This window comes from Hemiscyllium ocellatum, chromosome 31 (genome assembly GCF_020745735.1).
Source record: "Hemiscyllium ocellatum isolate sHemOce1 chromosome 31, sHemOce1.pat.X.cur, whole genome shotgun sequence".
NCBI lineage: Eukaryota > Metazoa > Chordata > Chondrichthyes > Orectolobiformes > Hemiscylliidae > Hemiscyllium > Hemiscyllium ocellatum.
Window position 1 is genome coordinate 52,147,860 of NC_083431.1, and position 27,004 is coordinate 52,174,863.

General features: G+C 45.7%; 1 protein-coding gene across 2 annotated transcripts in view; it reads right to left on the minus strand.

Moving 5' to 3' along the window:
• rabep1 (rabaptin, RAB GTPase binding effector protein 1) overlaps positions 1-24,827 on the minus strand; it is a 135,282-nt gene extending 110,455 nt beyond the window's left edge. For both annotated transcript variants that reach the window (XM_060847962.1, XM_060847961.1), the window contains exon 1: positions 24,658-24,827. In XM_060847962.1, coding sequence (XP_060703945.1) covers positions 24,658-24,691 — 34 coding nt within the window. In that variant the 5' untranslated portion in view covers positions 24,692-24,827. The remainder of the gene's footprint in view (positions 1-24,657) is intronic.
• Between the last annotated feature and the right edge of the window lie 2,177 nt (positions 24,828-27,004).

The window sequence follows — 27,004 nt, forward strand, 5'->3', positions numbered from 1 at the left end:
TGGGAAAACTGCGGAAATCAGCGAAGGGATTACAAAGAAATTGATAGAGAGAATAGGGTATGAATGTAAAATAGCAAAAACAAAAACAGATTGTAAAAGATGGTAATTTTTATTAACATGCCTATATATGGAAAAGACAAATTTTAACATAGGGTCATAGGCCTCTTTTTCTGCTGTAAAATTCTATCAGCCCATTGTGCACCTGCCGGTCATCAGGCACCCATGTAACTCTAATCCCTAAAGAGGATACACCGAGATTCATCAGGATCTTGTCTGGTTTGGAATGATTCAGCTATGCAGAAAAACTAGATCAGCAGAATGGCTGATGGACACATGACAGAAGTATACAAAATTATGACAGGCAAAGGAAGGTAGATAGGAAGATGTTGTTCTGCTTAGCAGAGGGATTACTAGCTGGAGGATATATATTTAAGGTAAAAACAATGTTTAGAAGGGATTAAAGAAAAAAGATTTCATCACCCAGAAAGGTGGTAGATACCTGGAAGTCACTTCCTGAAAGGTTGGTAGAGGCAGAAATCATGACATTTAAGTATTTAGATGATCACGAAGTGCCATAACATGTCTAATAATGTTCAAAGTTAAAAAATCACAAAACACTATGTTATAGACCAACAGGTTCATTTGGAAGCACTAGCTTTTGGAGCACTGCTCCTTCATCAGGTAGCCCTCATCAGGTAATAATGTTCACACATTTGTTAATAGTGAACATAATAGGATGAAGCTAATGGGGTATTTGAAACAGTTACTAAGATTCTAGACTGTGTTTGAAGTTGATTTTAATATGACGAGAGAGAAAATCTCCGAAGAAACGAGACAAATTTGTTAATGGACAGAATAAATCAGGTGTTGAAAAATAATTCGATAGATACAGAACACTCTATACTCTGAAGAGACTATAGCTCTGCTATTAAAAATACTGATGTCTATTGAGATACAAGAAACAAGAAAAAGCATAAAAATGCAAAAAGGAAAGCAGATTCATGTAAATGGAGATAGGAAGGTGACAAAACAGATGGCAAGAGATGCAAGAAGAATCCAAGCATGAAAAGAAACTTGCAAAGGATGTGAATACAAGTACTATTTTTCTAAACAACAAAACAAAGAAGGTGGTCAGGAGCAATATCGATTGTTAAAACTGATAACAATGGTACTGTGAATAAAAATCAATGTACAGTAGATACGCTAACCAATTACTTTGAATTATTATTTACAGCAGAGTTGGCTTACTGGACACCACAAAGAAGCTCACGTTAAATTAGAGACTGGAAATCACCAAAATTTGCTTTATCCATTACTATATATTTTTAAAGTTATGTGCATGAAATCCCCAGATCGAGACAGCTTCTAACCAAGGATTTTGTCACAGGTGCCCTCACTGTCATCTTCCAAAGTTCTCACAGATTAGAACATGACACATGTAACTCAGTTACTGATGATGAGAAAAACAGAATTATAGACAGGTTAGTCTAACATTTGTTGTTAGGAAATTATGAGAGTCTACGGTTAGCATAGCATTGAAAGCCTAGAAAATGGTTAGCTGGTCAGAGACAGTCAATCTGTATTTGTAAAGGGTAGGTTATTCCTGATAAAGCTGATTCAACTTTTTCAACAGGTGACTGAAATGAAGGAGAGAGAAATGGCTAGTGATGTTATTTGTATGGATTTCCAGAAGGCATTTGATAAAGTTCTTCACAAGAGACAATTAGCTAAACTTGAAACTCATTGAACTGAAGGCAAATTAATGACCTGGATGGGAAATTGGCTGAATGCAGGAAATAAAAAGTAATGGGAAGGTACTCAATTTGGCAAGATGTATCTAGTGATGTTCCACAATGAGCTGTTTTGGACTCTCAACTAGTCAGGATAGAATAGATAGGATAGGATAGAAAGCCATATATCTAAGTTTGCTGACAGCATTGTATTCAGTGTATGTGGTACCGTAAAACTGTAAATACATTACTTAATACATTAAGTAAATTGGCAAAACTGTGGCAAATAAATTTCAATCCACGAAAATATGATACTTTCTAAATAGTGAAATGCTAGAAATAGTGGATGTCCAAAGAGACTTGGGGTGAGCTCACTAAAATATTATAACAGGTACAGACAGTAATCAAAAATAAATACAGAGAAAATAGAAGCAGGAGAAAATCATTTTGGTCTTTGAACTTGCTGTGCCCTACAGGATCATGGCTGTTTTTCCACTCAACTCTATCTTTCTGCGCCTTATATCCACTAATCCCTTCAGAACTCAATTTTGGGACAGAATTCCAAATATCCACAGCACTGATTGAAAATATCTCAATCCTCATTGACTAGCTATGATTGTAAAGCTATGAATCGATGTTCTAGATTTCCCAAACACAGGAAGCATTTTATCACCATCTATTTGGCCAAGCCCCTTAATATTTTTATTTTGGTGGCTCTAGGATCCTGAAGGATATTAGAGTCATAGAGTCATAAAGACATACAGCACGGAAATAGACCCTTCGCTCCAACCCGCCCATGCCGACCAGATATCCCAAACCAATCTAGTCCCACCTGCCAGCACCCGGCCCAAAGCCTTCCTATTCATATACCCATCTAAATGCCTTTTAAATTGTACCAGCCTCCACCACTTCCTCTGGCAGCTCATTCCATACACATACCAGCCTCTGCGTGAAAAGGTTGCCCCTATATCTTTCCCCTCTCATCCTAAACCTATGCCCTCTAGTTCTGGACTCCCCGACCCCAGGGAAAAGACCTCGTCTACTTATCCACTCCATGCCCCTCATAATTTTGTAAACCTCTATAAGGTCACTCCTCAGCCTCCGACGCTCCAGGGAAAACAGCCCCAGCCTGTTCAGCCTCTCCCTATAGCTCAAATCCTCCAACCCTGGCAACATCCTTGTAAATCTTTTCTGAGCCCTTTCAAGTTTCACAACATCTTTCCAATAGGAAGGAGACCAGACTTGCACGCAGTATTCCAACAGTGGCCTAACCAATGTTAGGTCCTATACAGCTGCAACATGACCTCCCCAACTCCTGTACTCAATAGTCTGACCGATAAAAGAAAGCATACCAAACACCTTCTTTACTATCCTATTGACCTGCGACTCCACTTTTTTGAATTGAGCCAGTATGAACATAAACCAAATAGATGCTTTGTGTCCTTTATGACACTATACATCAATTAATTTAACTAATTATTCTAACCTTCAGAAAATATAAGCCTAGTTTGTTGATTCTACCTTCAAAGAACATTCCCCTCACCACATGAACCAAGCTAGCGAAGTATTATTGTACTCTCTCAGTTATATCCTTCCTTAAGCAAGGAAATCAACACTGCACACATCATAACTGTATTGAAATTTTGTGTCTTTGCCTCCAAACTCTAGAATAAAAGCTAACCTAGAACTTGCCTTACTAATTATTTGCTCCACTAGCATGTTAACTCTGTGATTTATTCATAAGGTCACCCCTATAACTTTTACTGTCTCTTGCCATTCAAAAATAATCTTTTAAAAGGGTACCTTTTTTCCTATTAAAGTGACTATGTTTACACATTGCTGCAGAGCATTCCATCTGCCATATCCAATGGTCACTTTCCAACCTGCCTATGTCATTCTGCAGCTCCTTTGCATCTTATTCAGTCATAGAGCTGTAGACCGATGGAGCACGAAAACAGACCCTTCAGTCTAACTTGTCCACGTTGACCAGATATCCTAAATTAATCTCGTACCATTTGGCCCCTATCCCTCTAAACCATTCCTATTCATGTATCCATCCAGGTGCCTTGTTAAATATTATAATTGTATCCATCTCCCAAGCCGCCTCTGGCAGCTTGTTCCATACAGACACCACCTTCTGGGTGAAAATGTTGGTGCTCAGGTGCCTTTTAAATCTTTTCTCTCTCCCTTTAAACCTATGCCTTCTAGTTTTGGACTCCGAGGAAAAAAAACTTTGACCATTCACCCTATCTATGCCCTTCATAATTTTATAAACCCCTGTATGGTCACTCCTCAGTTTCCGACTCTCCAGGGAAAATAGCTCCAGCCAATTCAGCCTCTTCCGAAACCTCAAACCCTCCAATCCAGGCAACATCTTCGTAAATCTTTTCTGACTCCTTTCAGGTTTAACAACATCTTCAGTCTTTTGTTTAAGTAAAGAAATTGAACTCACATTGTTGTTGTCACTCTGCTTTGCAAACCAAGCGCCCCGCCAAGTGAGCTTACCAAACCCCTCCATGCAACCACAACTGATTACAGATGGCTCACCCAAAATATGCTTTTCTTTCCATTTTCTGTCCTTTAACCAATCCTCAAATCGTACCAATGCAGTACCCACAATGCCATCCATCATATTTTGTTTAATAATCCCCATCTAACTGTTGATCTTTACATCCAACAGTTGTATGTAAAGATACATACAACCTCCATCTAGAGGAGTGAATGCAAGGGGGTAGAAGTTAGGCAACAGCTACAGAGGAAGATTTAGGGTGCAGAGGAAGATTTACCAGAATGTTGCCTAGTAACGATGGAAAGTCTTATAAGGAAAGGCTGAGGGACTTGAGGCTGTTTTCACTACAGTGAAAAAGGTTAAGAGGTGACTTAATAGAGGCATACAAGATGATCAGAGGATTAGATAGAGTAGACAGTGAGAACCTTTTTCCTCAAATAGTGGTGGTTAGCTTGAGGGGACATTGCTTTAAATTGAGGGGTGACAGATATAGGACAGATGTCAGAGTTAGTTTCTTTACTCAAAGTAATTAAGGGTATGGAATGCTCTGTCTGTAACAGTATTAGACTTGCCAACTTTAAGGGCATTTAAATGGTCACTGGATAAATATATGGATGATTTGTAATAGTGGGCTTCAGATTGGTTTCACAGGTCAGCGCTTCATCAACAGCCAATGTTCTATGTTATAAAAGGCATCTGGATGGGTATATGAATAGGATGGGTTTAGAGGATATGGATCAAGTGCTGGCAAATGGGACTAGATTAGGTTAGGATATCTGGTAGGTATGGATGAGTTGGACCGAAGGGTCGGGTTTCCATGCTGAACATCTCTATGACTAAGTCTCTACCACTGGTCCTGCCTCAGCTGAAATGGGAACAAACCCAAATTTGATCCAGACTGACCCCTCAAAGACTCCTGTGTTTTGTGGCAGCATAACTATCTAGCACCTGAAGATGAGTCATTAGATTCTAACATTTGTTTCTGTCTACATAGAGACTTCCAGCACTTTTGATTTTTGTATTTATTTCAGATTTCCAGCATCTGATGTATTTTGTTTTTATTACACCTTTAGCATGTTGTAATCTGGAGCTATAGATAGTGATGGAGGAAACTCCAATTTCTTTCCTTCACCTGATGACTCTATGACTGATTATAAAACAGACTGGAAAATAGTGACAGGATTGGGAGGAGCCAAAGATTAACGATTATAAATCCTTTGGAATTTTTCGAGGATGTAAGTAGTAGAGTTGAAGAGATTGGAGGTTGGGGGCGGGGGGGGGGGGGGGGTGGTCTAGTGGATGTAGGTTCCTGGACTAACTTGCTTTGATTTTACAGATTCTTGGTGAGACCATACCTGGAGTATTTTGTACAGTTTTAGTCTCTTTATCTGAGGAAAGATATTCTGGCTACACTGGGAGTGCAACAAAGATTTACCACACTGATTCTTGAGAGAACGGGACTGGCTGATTTATGAAAGGAGATTGGATTTGTTAGAACTATATTCACTAGAGTTTAAAATAATGAGTAGGGACCCCTTATAAACTTTGAAATTCTAACAGCACTTGACTGGGTAAACGCAGGAAGGATGTCCCTGACAGCTGGGAGTCCAGGACCATGGTCAAGTCTAACGAAACGGAGTAGTCCATTTAGGCCCATTACCCAGACAGTGGTGAGCCTGTGGAATTCTCTGTCACTCCAGAAAGTGATTGAGACCAAGCTATTGGATGTGCCAGGGTCTGGGATGTTTCTGATTGTGCCTACAATATTCTGAAGGGGGAGGGTGAACAGCCAGAAGTCATGGTGCCAAAGGGGCAGATTAAAAGTGTGTCTGTTTCAATGCAAGGAGTGTTCGGAATAAGAGTGATGAATTAGAGCATGGATCAGTACTTGGAACTATGATGTTGTGGCCATAACGGAGACATGGATTTCACAGGGCAAGAAAAGTTGCTGGATGTTCCAGGGTTTAGATCTTTTAAAAAGAACAGGGAAGGGATAAAAGAGGAGGGGAGTAGCATTGTTAATTAGAGAGTGCATCACAACTGCAGAAAAAGAAATCATTGAGGAGGGTTTGTCTACTTTGTCAGCATGGTTTGAAGTCAGTAACAGGGAAGGAGCAGTCACTTTATTGGGTGTTTTCTATAGACTCTCCAATAGCAGCAGAGAGATGGAAGAACAGATTGGACAGCTGATCTTGGAAAGGTACAGATGTAACAGAATTGTTGTTGTGGGTGACTTCAGCTTCCCCAGTATTGATTGGTTGTTAAAAGACTTCCATTTTCCAGCAGTCCATTTACCTGCAAACATCTGCCCCTAATCAGCTTTTAAAAGCTCTTGCCTAATATTATCAAAATTGACCTCCAATTTAGAACTTCAATTTTTAGATCTGGTCTATCCTTTCCCATCACTATTTTAAAACTAATAGAATTATGGTCGCTGGCCCCAAAGTACTCTCCCATTGATACCTCAGTCACCTGCCGGATTGTGGCATTGTGGACTAGACCTGATTTTGGACAAAGATCTAAAGAAGTATCAGTCATTTTTGCAGAAGGTCTTATGGGTTTCTAAAACTCATTTGATCAAGTGAGACAGCTCACTACTCTCATTGGACACGAGCATCCTAATTCATATTTGTAGTCCAACGTATCACAAACCTAAGACTAGCTGCACCTCCTGACTCTGAAGTGGCAGATTTGCTCCACTATACACCTAAACCATTGTACAGTACACAACAATTCACAAAACACATTAAAACAGCCCAATCAAGCGACACATTTTGATGCATTATTGCATACAGCGTAGCTCTTCTCAACAAAAGAAACACATCAGAATTTTCCTTCAATTGTTAAATGTTCATGATGTATGAAAGTGAACATTTATGCCAATAACTGAGCATGAATAATGACAGTGGCTGAATGGATTTATTATTAAACATGTTAGGTCATTTGAGGATTATGGTTTACCTCAGTAATGCTTTTACGTCTAAAAGCAGTTCCCACCTCATCTACCAAGGCGAGGCGTGTGCCAATGGGAGGAACATTTATTTTCACGAGCTTACCACTATTTTCAGCAGACAAAATGATGGGAAATTATACTTCTGGTTTAAAGATGTGGCTGGTTGAATGGGAGAGTTGAACATTGTATTTTAATAAAAAAAGAGGCTAGGAAAGAAAGGATAAGGAGAGTTGGGAAATTAGCTGGTATTATGCATATTAAATAAACCTTGCTGAATGATAAAGAAACATGCATCACAATCCTGAGGTTTTGTCCTACCTCACCTATCTGCTCTATTGATCTTTAGTTGCTTTTTGACAATTCACCAAAGGGAAAAAAAAGGATCTTTGCATTGAGACAAAAGCTTTAAGTTCAGTTTAATATTTGAATTTTAAACACAGAGTTTAATGTATGTTCAGTTAATAAAGCCCAAAGAATATTCAAACCCAGCAGAATTCATACATTCATGATTTAGAGACCAAGAAGGTGAAGAATCAACTGAGATATGGCTTTAAGTGCAAACCGATTAAGTTTTTATTAGGTATATGTTATACAATTGCTATCTGTAATACATTTGGTATGTCAATATACCAAGTGTGATCTCCAAGTAGAGCACTTAGCAAGAGGAAGAAAATTGAACCAGCGTGACTAGATGTAATTCAGTCTCTACTTTAAAGTTAAGCAATTAATCTTCAGTTTTATATTTGTTTTAGAAATAAAAACGATCACATTTATAATGGTGGTTTGACTATGCAAATTTAAGATGCTGTGATAGAATATCCTTATATAGACCAGGTGGCAGACTAATCACTTTAAATTCAGCAAATGAGGTTCATCCTTGGCTTCAGAAATTTGCAGTCACTAAATAAACAAACTAAATCAACAAACTAAATCTAATTCCAAGTTGTGACATTGCAGTGCATCCATTGAGAAGGAAGATTAGCAAGACACACTTAAACTGTCAATTCAAACATACAAAACAGGAACAGAAGTAGACTTACTCTTATGAATGCTATGTGCATTCAGATATATAGCCTTTGGTTTTGTCTATAATCTTTGCACTATCTTGTATTGATTGGTGATGTGCTGTTAACGTTTCTTTTCCCCTGCTCCTCCTCCCTGCCATTCCTTGACCATCATTTCCCATATTTTCCTTTCTCAACTTGTCTCTACTCTTTGAAGGGGGTCAGTTAGCTCAGTGGCTGGACAGCTGGTTTGCAACGTAAACGAATGAAAACAGGTGGGTTCAATTCCTGCACTAGCTAAGGTTTCCATGAAGGATTCTCCTTCTTAACCTCTCGCCTTACCTGAGGGATGGTGACACTCAGGTCAAATCACCACCAGACTTCTCTGTCTAATGAGAGAACAGACTATAGTTCAGTAAGACAACAGTGACTTTAATTTTACTCTTTGATACATATATTCATCATTCCACATATGATCCCCTACCCTAATTATTTAAGTTAAACCTGCTCGACTTCCCTAGTTATGTGATTCACAATAACACTGATCCAAGCAAGTTCAGGTTCAAGCAAGTTCATCCCAAAAGTAAGCTTCCACTTTACTCAGTACTGGTGTAAGTAGCCCACAAATCAGGATTCCAATTACAAAAGCTGACAGAAGAAGGTGTTAATTCATTTAATAGATTTCTGACATTGGATCACTTAGAGCATCACATAACATAGGAGACTGTCACCACAATGAGTACTGGGGAGGGTTGGGGTTGTCCATTTCTGAAATGGTAAACCATCTGTCTTCTTCAAGCACGTACAAAAAAATCCCATGTCACTATCTTGACAAAAAGTAAGGAAGTTTTCCCCAGCATCCTGACTGTTATCCCTTAATCAACATTCCTAAAATGGCTATTATAACATCAATATCACAAGGTCTGCAATCTTGTGTCATATCTGACAGGGGATTTTCTACTCAATGTACAGCATGGTGGCTCAGTGGTTGGAACACACAGCAGCAGCGACCTGGGTTTGAATTCAGTCTCGAGCGACTGTTTGTGTGGAGTTTACACATTCTTCCTGTGTCTGCGTGGGTTTCCTCTCTCAGTCTAAAGATGTGCAGGTTAGGTGAATTGGCCACGCTAAATTGTCCATAGTGTTCAGGGATGTGTAGGTTAGGTGCATTAGTCAGGGGAATGGGTCTGGGTAGTTACACTTTGCAGGGTCGGTGTGGACTTTGTTGGGCTGTTTCCACACTGTAGGAATTCTATTCTACAAAACATCCAGCTTCACTCCATCACCATAACCACCACCTTAAATAAAGCAACAACATCTGGTCATTACCATGCTGCTGTTTATTGGAGATTACTGTTTAAAAGATTTGCTGCCACATTCCCTGCATTACAATAGTGACCATGCTTCAAAAGTACTTAGGTTAGATTAGATTCCCTACAGTGTGGAAACAGGTCCTTCAGCCCAACAAGTCCACACCAACCCTCTGATCAGTAACCCGCCCAAGTCCCACTTCCCTCTGACTAATGCGCCAAACACTATGGGCAATTTAGCACAGCCAGTTCACCTGACCTGCACATCTTTGGACTATGGGAGGAAACCAGAGTACCCAGAGGAAACCCACGCTGACACAGGGAGAATGTGCAAGCTCCACACAGTCACCCGAGGCTGGAATTGAACCTGGGACCCTGGTGTTGAGGCAACAGTGCTAACCACTGAGCCACCGAACCTAGTTGACTGTAAAAAATTCTAAGACCTCGGTGACCACAAAAAGTATGACCTTTTTACAACTGCTTGTTTCACACCTTGCCTCAGTTCATCTGCTGCTGGGAATTTATACCTTTGTTATTTCTAGACTTCACTATTCCAATGCCCTCCTGGTAGGCCTCCATCTTCCATGACACAATCTTAGGCAATCCAATAATTCTGCTGCCTATAAAATAACTTGCACGAAATCCCATTCACCCCTAAGACCACAGAACGAAAAGACATAAGATGTTGGAACAAATTTCAGCCATTTGGCCCATCAGGTTCTGGTCTGCTATCCAGTTTCTCAACCCCATTCTCCTGCCTTCGCTTTGTAAACCTTAATCCCCTTAACAATCAGGAACCTGTCTTAAAAATACTCAATGATTTGGCTTCCACAGCTCCCTGCAGCAAGGAGTTCCACAGATTAACTACCCTCTGGCTGAAGAAATTCCTCCTCATCTCAGTTCTAAAGGATTGTCCCTTCACTTTGAGGCTGAGCCTTTGTGTCCTAGTCTCTCCCACTAGTCAAAACATCTCTTCCAAGTCCACTCTATTCAAGTCTCTCAGCATTCTGTATTTCCCTCTCATCCTTCTTACTCTGAGTACAAACCCAGAATCCTCAACTAACCCTTCATCCTCAGGATCATTCTTGTAAACCTCCTCTGGACCCTCTCCAACGCCTACACATCCTGCCTATATACAAGGACCCAAAACTGCTCACAACATTCTGAATGTGTTTTAATCAAACCCTTACACAGCCTCAGTAGAACATCTGTGCTCTTGCATTCTAGCCTTCATGAAATGAATGCTAACATTTGTGCTGGTAGCCTTCAAATCAGAATTCTCATTACAAAAGCTGATAGAAGAATGGATTTTATTTAAAGCATTAATGGGAAATGCACTATGTGCAAAATTCTTCATTCATTTAAAAGGCCATTCATTGGATCACTGGGAGAATCACATAACACAGAAGACTACCATCACAGCAAGTATTGGGAGGGTCCGGGGTTGTCTATTTGCCTTCCCAATTTCCAACTGAACCTACAATGTTAACATTAAGAGAATCTGAACTAGGACTAAGTCCATCTATGCTTCAGTTTTCCAAAGCCTTTCCCCATTTAAAAAGTAGTCTATGCCTCTACTCTACCTACAAAAGTCCATAACCTTACACTTTCCCATCTGTCACTTCTTTGCCCACTCGCCCAATATATCCGAGTCCTTCTGCAGCCTCCCCATTCCTCAACACTACCTGTCTCTTCACCTATTTTGTGTTATCTGCAAAATTACTATGTATACCAGAGTAATAGTCGAATTTTTTTGACTACTTTTTAAGGGTAAATTTATTACATGGATACTACTTTTGAGGGGCTGAAATTCATGCCCGTCAAAATTCATATCACATCATTAGTAGAAGCCCAATTGATCTCTCAACAAATGAGGAAAAAAATGAATTCTGAAAACTCGGAGTGGAATTTAATAGTTAGCAGACTGGAAGACAGAGCAGACTGGAACAACCGGTAGACTGCAAGGCTGGAGCGTGTTGTGATGGCCAGCGCACTGACTCATAAACATTGATCTGTTATCTGTGAAAAACTCGGGTCACCTTTTACACAAGATATATGGGAAATTTCAGATTATTTGGCCAAAAATAGGGGGTCCACTTTTACATGAGATCGACTATTATTCAGGTTTATAGGGTAGCAACAATGCCCACAGTTCCTTCATCCAGTTTGATAATGTATGATGAGATGACCTTCCTGTAGCCGGTCATTATAACATAGCGTCCTCCTTGCATATCTACATGTCCACCCTCAGCATGCTGCAGTGTTTCAGTGAATCCCAGCACAAACTGGAGGAACAACATCTCATCTCCACATGAGGCAGTTTACAGCCTTCTGGACTTAACATTGAATTCAACACCTTCAAATTGTGAACATTTCTTCCCTTTCTTTTAACTTGTTATCGTGTCCCCCCCATCTCCCATACCACTTATTGTCCTTTCCAGTCTTGCAGGAGACACACCATTGTTCTGCCATTCTCACATTCCAATCACTTAATCTGAAGTAACAATATATTTTCTCCATCAGCACCCTACAACATCCTCCCCCCCAACTATAGAAGAAATGTTGTCCCCTTCAAACTTTACTTCAGCTCGGATGAAGAGTTATCTCTATGAGAAACATTAGCTTGAAGGAAGGGGAACCTCTGTTCTCCATCTTGTCGGCGGTCCCGTTGTGTGTGCTTCTTGCACAGAGGAGTCGGGTTATTACAATCCAGATGTACAACCCCCACGTCCCAGCAGCTGATGTCCTGACCTTCCTGAGAAGATACGTCCAGGTCGAGGGAGAATGTGGTCGATCCTTTCGGGATCTGGACCAGCAAGCAGCAGGTCAGGGTAACCCTGAGGGTTGATGCCAGTGGGAACATCCTCCACCCACCCTTCAGCTTCGCAATCGGAGGAAGCAGAGGTTACCTGACATACGCAGGGCAGCCGAAAGTGTGCTGAACCTGGCGGAAGTCAGGCCACATGGCGGTGGATTGTAAGGTGACCGTCTGTCGAAACTGCAAGCAGGAAGGCCACCCGACCAAGGGATGTAAAGAGGCCAAAAACTGTAATCTGTGCGGAGAGGCAGGCCACGTGTACAAGGCCTGCCCAAGGCGAGGGGCTGCCACCGATGCACAGATGGCCGGAGGTGGCAACACGAACCGTGGACCGCATCAGACCAGAAAGGTACCACAAAACAGCATGGGAACGGTGTCTGGGGACACCCAGAAGGAAGGGCAGGCTGGAGCGGAGCAGACTGCAGACAGCGGGGAAGTGCAGCAGCCGATCCAAGCTCCTTCAAGACAGGCGGAGGAAATGGAAGAGGAGGGAACAAAGGAGGCAGAGGATTGGATTACTGTCAAAAGCAAGAAGAGGAAACCTCGCCAGGCCCCCAAAGCCACCCAGCAAAAGGGGGAAATAACACCTACATGACGAGGATACAGGCAGCTTTTCGGATGGTGAGGATGGACGTAAGGAGGGTTGTCACCAGAGGACGGGATAGAACGCGGCGGGGAAAAAGAAGGGCAGCACTGCCCAAACAGGAAAAGACCATCCCTCTGAGGGGACTGGTAAAGACCAACCCCCACCTGGTGAAAACCAAGAGGTACCCACTACCGCAAAGCTCCAGGTAACTGGCCACAGTGTGGAGCTGGACAGTAACCTCAGCCTTGATCCACACAGCCACCCCACAGAGGCAAGACCAGCAGCAAATGGACACTGGTAACCTCAAACTGTTAAAATGGGGATAAAAATTGCCAGTATCAACATGCGTAGCATCAAATCTGCTACACGATGTGTTTCTACGATGGCCTTCCTGGTCAGCGTTAAAGCCGATGTCCTGTTCCTGCAAGAGTGTGGGATATTGCACCTCAGCAGCTATAGGAGATGGTCAAGCTTGTGGGCCCATGGGCCATCAGTTTGGACGGGGGACAACGATAGCCGTGCCTCCAGTCTGGGTATCCTTTTGTGAGCGGGGGGGGGGGGGGAAGAAAGGAGAGACAGTAAACTGGTTGCCACGTCCAGAGTCCTGATGGAAACGGTCAAAGATGCCAGGCTGCACAACATCTTCAGCACCCCTGCAGACGGAGCACAGCGTAGATACACCTGGTCACGGGCAGACGGGTCTATCTGCTCAAGGATAGATTACCCATGTTTGTGTCCCAAACGCTCTCGGTCAGATCCACAGATGTCAAGCCAGTGTTCTTCTCTGACCACTGCCTCCTGCTGGCCGACTGTCACCTACAGGACGAGCAGCGGGCTGGTAAGGGAACGTGGAAGCTAAACACAAAGCTGTTGACCCCGGGAAAAATTGAGGAGCTCAAGAGGGACTACGCAGGTTGGAGAACCGTGAAGCCCCTCTTTGAGTCCCCAGCAGACTGGTGGGAAACAGTAAAAGGAAACAACAAGAGGTTCTTCATCCTCAAAGGTGTTCAAGAGGCGAGAGAGAGGCAGGGAAAACTGTCCCAGCTCCAGGAAAGTATGCAGGACCTGCTCTGCTGCAGACGTTGGGGATCAATGTCACTGAGGACCTCAAGGAGGTGAAGGGCCAGCAAGCCTTGCTCTTTGCCTTGGAGGTCTCCAAGATAATCTTCTGGTCCAGGGTCCGCTCCGTGGAGCAGGACGAGACGTGCTCACATTTCTTCTTCCAGAAGGTGCACAAAGAGAGCTCCATGTTCAGCAGCCTGAAGGAAGAAGATGGCTCAATAATGTCATCTCAGGCTGACATCATGAGGATCAGTAAATCCTTCTATGCCAGTCTGTATGACTTGAAGCCAACTGACAGCGCGGCCTCCCAGTCATCCCTGTCCTCTATCACGGAGGTCTTAGACGACAGAACACACGAGAGGCTGGACCAGCCGCTATCTCTGGACTAGCTGACCAAGGCCCTCGAGTCCTTCGAAAAGAATAAAACTCCCGGAAGCGATGGCTTACCGGTCGAACTCTATTCCGCTCTGTGGGACTTGATTGGCCAGAACCTGCGGGAGGTGTATGTCAGTATGCTTCGGGCAGGTACCATGAGTGAATCCATGAGGAAAGGCATCATCACCCTCATCTACAAGCGGAAGGGGGAGAGGGAGGAACTCAGAAATTGGAGACCAATCTCACTGTTGAATGTGGATTACAATCTTTTGTCAAAGGTAATCGCCAACCGGGTCAGGTCTGCTCTGGGGTCGGTGATTCACCCTGACCAAACCTGTGCTGTACCGGGCAGGAAGATTGCTGAGAGTCTCGCACTCCTCAGGGATGCGATCGCCTACGTGCAGGACAGAGGATTGGACACTGCCTCATCAGCCTGGACCAGGAGAAAACCTTTGACAGGCATCACACATGTATATGAGAGATGTTCTCTCCAAAATGGACTTTGGGGAGGGAATCTGCAATTGGATCAGACTGCTCTACACCAACATTGTCAGTGCAGTCTCAATCAATGGGTGGGAATCAGATAGCTTCCCAGTCAGATCTGGAGTCAGGCAGGGCTGCCCTCTCTCTCGTGCCTTGTTTGTGTGCTGCATAGAGCCATTTGCCGAGTCCATCAGGAAGGATGTGAGCCTGAGAAGGGTGACTATTCCTGGCAGCGGGCCTACATGTTAAGGCCTCCCTGTACATGGATGACGTCGCCGTTTTCTGCTTGGATCCACTGTCCGTGCACCGACTCATGTGCATATGCGACCAGTTCGAACGGGCCACGGGGGCCAAGGTGAACCGAGGCAAGAGCGAGGCCATGCTCTTCGGGAACTGGGCCAACCAATCCTCAAGCCCCTTCACAGTCAGGACTGCTCACCTGAAGATGCTGGGTATTGGTTCGGGGAGGGGGGGGGGGGGGGGGGGGGGTGCGCCAAGTCTTGGAAGGAGCGTATCAGCAAAGTCAGGCAGAAACTGGGCAGATGGAAGCTACAATTGCTCTCCATCGCAGGAAAAAAAACCTGGTATGAGGCACTTTATACGTGGCACAGGTCTGGCCTATTCCCAGAACCTGTGCCGCTGCAGTCACCCAGGCCATCTTCCATTTTATATGGAAATCAAAGATGGACCGGGTCCGAAAGGACTCGATGTATAAAGATCTGGGCAACGGGGTAAAAAACACACCCAACGCCACCCTCACCCTGGTGGCTACCTTTGTGTGTGGTTGCATCAAGCTGTGCGTGGATTCCCAGTACGCAAACACTAAGTGTCACTACGTACTGAGGTACTACCTGTCCCCGGTGTTGCGAAGGATGGGCCTGGCCTCCCTGCTGCGGAACGTTCCGTATCACCTGTCCTTCGTGGAGAAGTTTATGAAGAAAAACACCTTTGACCACAAGTCCATCAGAAAGTGGTCAGCACACAGTGTCCTTGAGACCCTTTGGGAAAAGGACAGAGTGGATCCTAATTTGCGGTTCCCTGAGCAGACGGTCAAAAGTCATTTGCCAGAATGCCTCATCGCCAGAACTTTCCAACAAGCACCAAGACATGGCTTGGCTGGTGGTGAGAAGGGCTCTGCCTGTGAGATCCTTTATGCAAGCCCGGACACTCTGGCGCACTGCATGCTGCCCTCGAAGCGGCTGGAGGGGGGGGAGCGAGGCTGTCACATACCTCCTTCTGGAATGTGCCTAAGCAAAGGAAGCCTGGAGAGGAATGCAATGATGTTTGTCAAGGTTCATCCCGAACAGTGCCGTGACACGGGATTCCATGCTCTACGGTCTCTCCCCGGGACGCACACCGAGATGAACATCAACTGTGCCTGGAAGATCATCAACTCGGTGAAGGACGCTCTCTGGGCGGTCTGAAACCTGTTGTTCTTCCAGCTGAAGGAGTTGACCCCGACTGAGTGTTGCAGACTGGCACATTCCGAGGTCCAGGACTACGTGTTGAGGGATGCACTGAAACTTGGGGCAGCTGACGCCAAGGTGCGGTGGGAAAAGACCACCGTGTAACATCTGCCTGCCTAAGAAGGACAGGGGGTCCACCCAGTCAATTGGGCTCCACTGACACCTCAGCAGAGGAGCTGGATAGTCAATGTACAGACTTGCATATATGGAAGATAAACTTTGATGTGTGTATGTAAAGCAATGTAATGTCGCACAAGAATGGCATGACCAATTGTATAGCGATCCAAATAATTTTATATATATAAAGTTTATTTTTGAAATTAAAAAAATTGCTCTCTCTCCATGGATGCTGTCTGACCTGTTATGATATCCAGCATTTGCTGTTTTCATCCTCCCTCAGTCTATTTCTTCTTCCTTGTGATGAATTTCTGCTGTCTCCTCTGAATTACCCCCAGAAACTCCTGCCATTGCTGCTCCAACGTCTTCCCTGCTCGGCTCCTCTTCCAATCGACGCTGACCAATTTCTCCCTGTGTCTCTGTACTGTTACATCTGATTCAATCTTCTCCCTCTCAGATTGCAGGATGAATTCTACCATTTTATGGTCACTGCCCCAATTGGTTCATTAACTTACAGCTCCCTTATAAAATCTGCCTCATCACCAAGTCAAGAACTGCCTGCTCCCTAATGGGCTCTACCACAGCTGTTCATAAAAAAAATTGCACAGACATTCCACAAATTCTTTTTCTTGAGATCTGCTACCAACCTGATTTTCCCACCTGCACATTGAAGTCCCACGTGATTATTGTAACAGCACCCTTCTTATGTGCCTTTTCTATCTTCTGATTTATTTTCTTCCCCATATTCTGACTACTGCTAAGAACCTGAACATAACTCCCATCATTATCTTTTTTCCCTTTGTGGTTGCTCAACTCGGCCCACACAGATTCTATGCCTTCTGACTCTCTGTTACTTCTTGCCATTGATTCAATTTCATTTCTTATTAACAAGGTAACCCTGTTCCTATGCCTATCTGCCTGTTCTTTAGATAGAATGTGTATTCTTGGATATTAAATTCCCAGCCCTGATCTTCTTACAGCCACATCTCTGTAATACCCACAACACACCTGCCAATTTCAATTTGCACTACAAGCTCTTTTACATTGTCTCGAATACTGCATGCATTTAGCTGCAACACACTCTGTCCTGTATCAACAATTGCCCTTTCATGGTTGCCCCCTTATCTGCTGTGCTTGAAGTTAGATTCCTGACCCTTTCCAGAAACTTTGTCCTATTACTTGTTTTGGAAACTTTCACAACCTCTGCTGAGCACCCTCCCTTTAACTTTTTCTATAATTTCCTATGCAAGTGAACTCACCGCCTACTTTTTAGTTTAATGCCCGAACAAAAGGCCTAGTTTTGCAATACAATTTGCAAGCACAAGTTAGGTGCAACCAGTCCCATTGGAACAGCTCCTTCCTTCACCAGTACTGGTGCCAAGGTTCCATGAATTTAAACCTGTTTCTCCCAAACCGATCTTTGAGCCACGCTTTAATCTTGTTGACCTTGTGCCAATCTGCTTGGAGCTCAGGTAGTAATACAGAGACTACAACATATTTAGTTTTGCTTTCTAATTTCGCCCCTGGGCACTCATATTTCCTCAGCAAAATCACTTTCTACCTATATCATTGATACCTCTATGGACCTGCATCTTTTGATAACTGATTTATTTTCTGATAACTGCATCTTTTCCCTCGCACTCCAAATTCTTCTGCAGCTCAGATGAGCTATCCTGAACCTGGGCATCAGGCAGGTAACACAGCCTTTGGTACTCTCAATCTTGGCCACAGAACAGTGTCTATACTTCTGAGTATACTATCCCCAGCTACAACTATATTTCTCTCTTCTCCCCCATCTTGAATGGCTCCCTGTACTTCAGTGTTATGCTCAGTTTGCTCCTTCTCCTTATAGCCCGTGCACTCATCCACACTGTTGCAGTGCACAAACCTCAGATTCTAGCTCATCAACTCTGAGCTGGTGTTCTTGCAGAAGGGATGGCATGGTGGCACAGTGGTTAGCACTGTTGCCTCACAGCGCCAGAGACCTGGGTTCAATTCCCACCTCAGGCAACTGTCTGTGTGGAGTTTGCACATTCTCCCCGTGTCTGCGTGGGTTTCCTCCGGGTGCTCCGGTTTCCTCCCACAGTCTAAACATGTGCAGGTTAGGTGAATTGACCGTGCTAAATTACCCATAGTGTTAGGTGAAGGGGTAAATGGAGAGGAATGAGTCTGGCTGGGCTGCTCTTCGGAGGGTCGGTGTGGGGCTGAAGGGCCTGTTTCCACACTGTAAGTAACCTAATCAAGTGGTTACTATTAACCACAATGGGATCCACCAGTTCCCTATCATTTCCTTCCCCAACATCTCCTTAAAAGAGGTCAAAATAATTGAGCTGTAAGCCCTAATGGGCTTCCCTTCAGATTTTCTTGAGGACTAATTTTCGATTTTGTGTCTTCCTTGTTCACTCGCCCTAATTATTTTTATTAAATGATATAGTAACTAGTAACAATATTCTGCTTTTGAGTTGCCATGTGGGGCATATGGATTCTCAGAAACAGAATTTAAAATAATCAATAATCTTCATTATCAAACACATCACTAAAGTTAAACCTACATCCAATAAGGAAAATATTAAATTTCCTCAGCATGGCAACATTTCAATTCGTACAAGACAATAAGGATAACAAAATTTTATTTTCGAAATAACTGACATGTTTCTACTCAAAAAAGCTACCAGATGAAACACATCTTCTGCATATTCTCAAGGTCACAGTTAATGCGTTTTCATTGCACATACCGGAATATTTTAAGCATGACGTTTTTCTGCAACTTAGATCACAATCTCAGATTTAAATTTAACAACTGATATAGTGCTAATTATTACAGTAGCTCCCGGGTTTATATATTGTTAAGCTTAAAAAGATTAAAATTAAACTTCAAAGATTTCATTATCTCTGATTTAAAGTTTTCTTGGCCCCGGCCAGCGATTTTTTTTTGACAGGTTAAAACTGTTTTCTCTCCTTTGCAAACTCCTTCTACCCCATCCCTGCACTGCATGCCCTCCACCCTCCCAGATCCAACACCAGACTGCGGAGCGGGCTTCCCACGCCAAACCACCGAAGTTTACTGACAAGTCATCGGCTCAACCCACCGCAAAAGCCACTTCGCTTCCTAGCTGCCCCTCCAACCACAGGCTGCTTCTCTCCCAATACTTGGTGGAAGTAAACCTATCAACAGCAAACGTGTTTGTGAAGCGGCGTGTTATTGGAGCATCATGACGAAAACAGAACCTCTCATTGGAGCAGTACTGCCACACAGTCTCTGCTTCTCTTTCGTATGGGCGTTGCTCAGATTGGTTGTCCCTGTAACTGATTCCCCCCCGCCGGGGTTTTGGGGGCTGTCAGAGGCGAGTCCACCCACTGCCCCCGTGTCCCCGCTTCTCCTCTGCCTTCAGTCTTTGATCAAGTCTTTTGATCTGTCTTTTGATCAAGCTTTCGGTCATCTGTCGATCCAAGTGATTCAGTGTCTGATTTTGTTAGATAATGTTGTGAAACACCTCGAAACGTTTTAAATATAATATATAAATGCAGGTTGTTGCTCTTTGTGTCACCTCCAACGTGTATAAAATGATCCTACTTTACAACAATTTCATATGTTCCAAAATGCTTTGTAACCAAATGTTGTAAATCATATATACATAAATATAAAATCAGCACTGCTTATTTTGTTAAAATGAGTCTGTTTGAGTCTGAGTTAGCTCACCCTTTCTTAAATCTGTACCAGTGAAGTAGTCACTGTCTGGTGGGATTGTGAGGATGAGGGGGTCATGGGCTTTAATCTAAGGAGCCTTTACGGTTCCTTCATGTTAGCTACATTTGCATTTTACTTCCATGCTGAGTTGCAAAATAATCCTGTCCAGATTTTCCAACAAGAATAAAGCCAAAAGTTTTCTTAAATATGCATCAGTTTAAATAATTTGTCACCTTTATATGCTAAAAGAGTGGAGCAAAGTATTCAAAAGTCAGAGTTGTGATTACAAATTACAATCACTGTCTTATTTAACTGTCCTATCTCAGTTCATTGTAGCTCCTTTTCATTTGCTTTGGACACACAAGTTTATATAGAACATAGAACATAGAAGGATACAGCGCAGTACAGGCCCTTCGGCCCTCGATGTTGCGCCGACCGAGTCCTACCTAACCTATACTAGCCCAATAACTTCCAAATGCCTATCCAATGCCTGCTTAAATGAACATAAAGAAGGAGAGTTCACCACTGAAACGGGCAGGGCATTCCATGAACTCACAACCCGCTGTGTGAAGAATCTACCCCTAACATCTGTCCTATACCTACCACCCCTTAATTTAAAGCTATGTCCCCTAGTAACACCTGACTCCATTAGCGGTAAAAGGTTCTTAGTATCTACCCTATCTAAACCCCTAATCATCTTATACACTTCTATCAGATCTCCCCTAAACCTTCTCTTCTCCAATGAGAACAGCCCCAAGTGCCTCAGCCTTTCCTCATAAGATTTTCCTACCATTCCAGGCAACATCCTGGTAAACCTCCTCTGCACTCGTTCTAAAGCTTCCACATCCTTCCTATAGTATGGCGACCAAAACTGCACACAATACTCCAGATGAGGCCTCACCAGAGTCTTATACAACTGCAACATGACCTCAGGACTCCGGAACTCAATTCCTCTGCCAATAAAGCCCAGTACACCATATGCCTTCCTCACAGCACTATTTACCTGGGTGGCAACTTTCAGAGATCTGTGTACATAGACACCAAGATCCCTCTGCTCATCCACACTACCAAGTAGCCTACCATTAGCCCAGTAATCCATCATCTTGTTATTCCTTGTTGGGGTGATATAAGTTGGGTATAAGTTTGTGGGGTGAATTTTTACTTGCAGAATTGTATTTTATTTTGCTCAAAAACTGCATGAATCCATAGAAGATTCTGTAAATCCCCTTTTTAGAAATGGAATCAGTCTGAACACTGGGGCACAGACAGCCCCACACAGGGCATCTCATACCCTCAATGCATTATCTGGGACAACATAGCACCTATTGTTAAAGTTCACTTGAGGATGTAACTTTTAAAAATGTTATGAGATTTACAATATGAAAGAACTGAAACCAACATGGTCATTCTAAAAGATGAGAGACTTAAACAATCAGTTGCATCACACTGTAAACGTTTGCTATAAATTGTGTGTTTTATGATCTTATACTCCACAACCACCTGAAGGAGCAGCACTCCGTAAGCTTGTTTTTACCTCCAAATAAACCTGTTGGACTATAACCTTGTATTGTGCAATTTTTAAACTTTCATTTGCTATTAGCTCGTTTGTCTATAATAAGACTCGGGCTAACCACCATTAGCAGCTCATCCTACAATAATTTATATAGCCTTTAACACAATGGAACCTACCAACAGGTTTCAAGGGAGGTATGTAAAATAATGACACTGAGACATTGGCTCAGTCAAAAAAGTAGGTTTAAGGAGTGTCCAAATGAAGAAAGCCAATTGGAATGGTTTCAGAAAGGAATTCTAGGCTGAGACCATGCCAATGCCCCAGACCACAACATGGCAGGGCAATAATTAACATTATCAATTAACGGATATTATTGAAAATGTGAATGATCCCCCAGTTTAAATGAATTTAAACAAAACAAATCAGGCCTTGCCTTTTTAAAAAATATACATATCAGCAGATAATTTGAGCAAGGGTCTACAGATGAAGAGCACAATGTGCATTGCACAGTTAGCCAGAGATTAGCCTTAGCCTGTGAGTCTGAGTCTGACAGAGATTAACAGATTTCTGTAAAGTTGTAGCTATGGTTTTTGCAATGAAGTTTGGTAATATAGTCCACTTAACAGCCAGCCACCTGACTCTCCATTACATTGGAATCAGATGTGAATGGGCAGTCACATTTTAGACTGTAAACATTCAAATGCAATCACAACACTGGACCACATCAAATACTCCTTTCCCCAACTGCATTACATTTCACCCATCACTAACCGACAAGATGCACATTATGAGAGGACCAGGGTTAATAGAGACCTTAATGGGTTTTGAGCCTTAACTGCAAAGAAGAATAGGCTGAGGCTGTTTTCCCTGGAGCGTCTGAGGCTGACAGGTGACCTTATAGAGGTTTATCAAATCATGAGGGGTGTGGATAGGGTAAATAGGCAAGGTCTTTGCCCGAGGATGGAAGAGTCCAGAACTAGAGGCCAAGGTGTAAGATAAGGAGCAAAAGTTTAAGAGGGACCTAAGAGGCAACTTTTTTATGCAGAGAGTGGTGCATGGATGGAATGAGCTGCCAGAGAAAGTGATGGAGGCTGGTACAATTACAACATTTAAAAAGGCATCTGGATAGGTATATGAATAGGAAGAGTTTGCCAAGTGCTGAAAAATGGTTAGTATTTTAGGGTATTTGGTCGGCATGCACAAATTGGACCAAAGGGTCTGTTTCTGTGGTGTACAGCTCCGTGACTCCAAAAGTAAAGCAATTTACTCCCAACTTGTTTACATTACACCATTAAACCACCACTGCAAACCGGTTGGCAGTGCCAGCCAGATAAAGTCAATTGCTAGATGACCAACTGGAATGGGAACTGCCCAACAAATTGTGCCACTCTGGACACTATTTAATCATGTCCGGGACATGAGAGAAAAAATGAGAGGCATATCATATAGAATGGAAGATCAGACTGTGTATCCAGTGACACTTGACAGTGTATGCAGAAGGAGTGAGATGTATCAGCGTGCAACAGTTCAATTAGCTGGGTGGAGGTGGATGGAATTCACACGATTTAAGGTCACCAAGGAAGGTGACTGCAGAATAACAAGAATGACCACTGGAGGGGACAAGCAGGGGGCCTGGCTAAGAGAACAAGGAACGGGGTGCAATTAGAGGGGCAAACTGGAATGGGGGGTGGGCAAGTGGGGTGGACAGAAATGGTAGGGAGATGAGGTAGAGGGTGAGTGGAATGAGCAGGTCGAGAAATGAGGGGGGAGGTGTTGGGGAGCATGGAGATGGGCGCAAGAAAGCAGAGGGTGGTGGGTGCTGAGAGGAGGGAGATGAGGGGGTGAGAGGATTGGGATGGGGGTGTGAAAGGGTGGGGGATGGAGTTGTGATTGGAGAGTGTGACTGCAGGGAGGTGGAGGGCATGAGGGATATTGGTGGGGAGGGTTGGGGTGCAGGAGAGAGGAGGAATGTGGAATGGGAGATGTGGGAGGGGAATACAGGAGGTATGGAAACAGGAGGGGGGTATGGAAGGAGTTGGTGATGGGGTGGAGGGAGGAGTGATGGGGTGTGCAGGAGGGGATAGCCATGGGGCAGGCTTTAGAAAAGCAATGCGGAAGTGGGAATGATGTGGAGTTTGGAGGATGTGGGTGGGTGCAAAGGATGGGAGTCTTGAGGGGAAGGGGAGGTGGATGTGAGACAGGTTGGGGGTGGGAGGTGGATGTGTGACAGGTTGGGGGTGGGGTTGAAAGTGTGAGGAAGGGGGAGGTGGGCGTTGGAAGTGTGAGGAAGGGGAAATGGTGCAATTTGAGAGAAGAGAGTTTGGAGAACTCAGACTGTGTAATGAGCGTGAGTGTGGGTAGGGGACTGAGGATTTGGAGAGTGGTGTGGGAGCTGTGGGTGGGTGGTTTGAAGGTGGCCATGAGTTGTAAGGTGAGGGGTGTTGAGGTAGGTGAGTGGACTTGGGCAGAGAGCCTGTCTGCTCCGTGCTGAAGTTGATCAGTATTCTCTGGATACAGTGCCTCCTCCAGAGAATACCTCCTCGTGGGGCTCCCAAGGGACAGGTACAGCCCCCCATGTCTCCAAATCCCCCACCCCACAGGGGGAGCCTGCTGTTTCGACACCCCCATCCCCCGGGGGGAGCCCACTACCTGCACACCCCCATCCCCCGGGGGGAGCCCACTGTCTCCAGACACCTCAACCTGGGGGGAGTCCGCTATCTGCATACACACACACACACACACCACACCCCCGGGGGGGAGCCCGCTCTGGCACAACCCCCCCCCACCCCCACACGGTAGCCCGTTATCTGCACACACACCCACACCCCCCCCCCCCCGGGGTGAGCCCGTGTCTCCACACCCCCCCCCCTCACCCCCGGGAGTAGCCCGCTATCTGCACACACACCCCCACGCCGGGGAGGGGGGGGGCCGCTGTGGCAGACCCCCTCACTCCCGGGGAAGGGGGGGGGGACAGCCGCAGCGGGACCCAGGGCCTGAGTCTCACGCCGATCCTGCAGCCACAGTCGGCGGGATGTGTACTTACCCTCCAGCTCCTCCGAGGGTTGCGGCTCGGCCATGGCGCCGGGGAATGCAGGATGAGGAAAGGGTGCGCGGGCGGCGCTGTCAGCGGGAGGAGGGAGCTCGGTCCCGGATCCCGGAGCCGGGCCAGCGACAGCCCCAGACCGAGCCCGAGCCCGCCGCCATATTGACAGGAGCGAGTGCGCAGGCGTGGGACGCAGTGGGGAGGGGAGGGGGGTGTGATGGAGGGGGGTGTGATGGAGGGGGGGGTGTGTGTGATGGAGGGGGGGGTGTGATGGAGGGGGGGTGTGATGGAGGGGAGTGTGTGTGATGGAGGGGAGTGTGTGTGATGGAGGGGGGAGTGTGATGGAGGGGAGTGTGTGTGATGGAGGGGGGGTGTGTGAGATGGAGGGTGTGTGTGTGATGGAGGGGAGTGTGTTTGTGATGGCAGAGGGTGTGATGGAGGGGGGATGTGATGGAGGGGTGGGTGTGTGATGGAGGGGTGTGTGTGTGTGATGGAGAGGGGTGTGTGTGATGGAGGGGGGGGTGTGTGATGGAGGGGGGGGGTGTGATGGAGGGGGGGGGTGTGATGGAGGGGAGTGTGTGTGATGGAGGGGGGGGGTGTGATGGAGGGGGAGGGTGTGATGGAGGGGTGTGTGTGATGGAGGGGTGTGTGTGTGATGGAGGGGGGGTGTGAGATGGAGGGGGGGTGTGATGGAGGGGGGGTGTGATGGAGGGGAGTGTGTGTGATGGAGGGGAGTGTGTGTGATGGAGGGGGGTGTGTGTGATGGAGGGGGGGTGTGTGTGATGGAGGGGGTGTGTGTGATGGAGGGGTGTGTGTGATGGAGGGGAGTGTGTGTGATGGAGGGGGTGTGTGTGATGGAGGGTTGTGTGTGTGATGGAGGGGGTGTGTGTGATGGAGGGGGTGTGTGTGAGATGGAGGGGGTGTGTGTGATGGAGGGGAGTGTGTGTGATGGAGGGGAGTGTGTGTGATGGAGGGGGGAGTGTGATGGAGGGGTGTGTGTGTGATGGAGGGGAGTGTGTGTGATGGAGGGGGGAGTGTGATGGAGGGGTGTGTGTTTGTGATGGCAGAGGGTGTGATGGAGGGGGGATGTGATGGAGGGGTGGGTGTGTGATGGAGGGGTGTGTGTGATGGAGGGGTGTGTGTGTGTGATGGAGAGGGGTGTGTGTGATGGAGGGGGGGGTGTGTGATGGAGGGGGGGGTGTGATGGAGGGGGGGTGTGTGATGGAGGGGAGTGTGTGTGATGGAGGGGGGGTGTGTGATGGAGGGGGAGGGTGTGATGGAGGGGTGTGTGTGATGGAGGGGTGTGTGTGTGATGGAGGGGGGGGTGTGAGATGGAGGGGGGGGTGTGATGGAGGGGGGGTGTGATGGAGGGGAGTGTGTGTGATGGAGGGGAGTGTGTGTGATGGAGGGGGGTGTGTGTGATGGAGGGGGGGTGTGTGTGATGGAGGGGGTGTGTGTAATGGAGGGGTGTGTGTGATGGAGGGGAGTGTGTGTGATGGAGGGGGTGTGTGTGATGGAGGGTTGTGTGTGTGATGGAGGGGGTGTGTGTGATGGAGGGGGTGTGTGTGAGATGGAGGGGGTGTGTGTGATGGAGGGGGGTGTGTGTGATGGAGGGGAGTGTGTGTGATGGAGGGGGATGTGTGTGATGGAGGGGGGTGTGATGGAGGGGGATGTGTGTGATGGAGGGGAGTGTGTGTGATGGAGGGGGATGTGTGTGATGGAGGGGGGTGTGATGGAGGGGGATGTGTGTGATGGAGCGGGGGTGTGTGATGGAGGGGAGTGTGTGTGATGGAGGGGGGTGTGTGTGATGGAGGGGGTGTGTGTGATGGAGGGGGATGTGTGTGATGGAGGGGGGGTGTGATGGAGGGGTGTGTGTGTGATGGAGGGGGGGGTGTGATGGAGGGGAGTGTGTGTGATGGAGGGGTGTGTGTGAGATGGAGGGGGATGTGTGTGATGGAGGGGGGTGTGATGGAGGGGGATGTGTGTGATGGGGGGGGGTGATGGAGAGGTGAGTGTGTGATGGAGGTGGTGTGTGTGTGATGGAGGGGGGTGTGTATGATGGAGGGGCGTGTGTGTGTGATGGAGGGGGGTGTGATGGAGGGTAGATGTGATGGAGGGGGGGTGCGATGGAGGGGAGTGTGTGATGGTTGGGGGGTGTGTGTTGGAGAGGGGGTGTGTGATGGAGGGGGGTGTGTGTGATGGAGGGGAGTGTGTGTGATGGAGGGGGGTGTGATGGAGGGGGGTGTGATGGAGGGGGGGTGTGTGATGGCGGAAGGTGTGTGATGGAGGGGGCTGTGTGATGGAGGGGGATGTGTGTGATGGAGGGGTGGTGATGGAGGGGGATGTG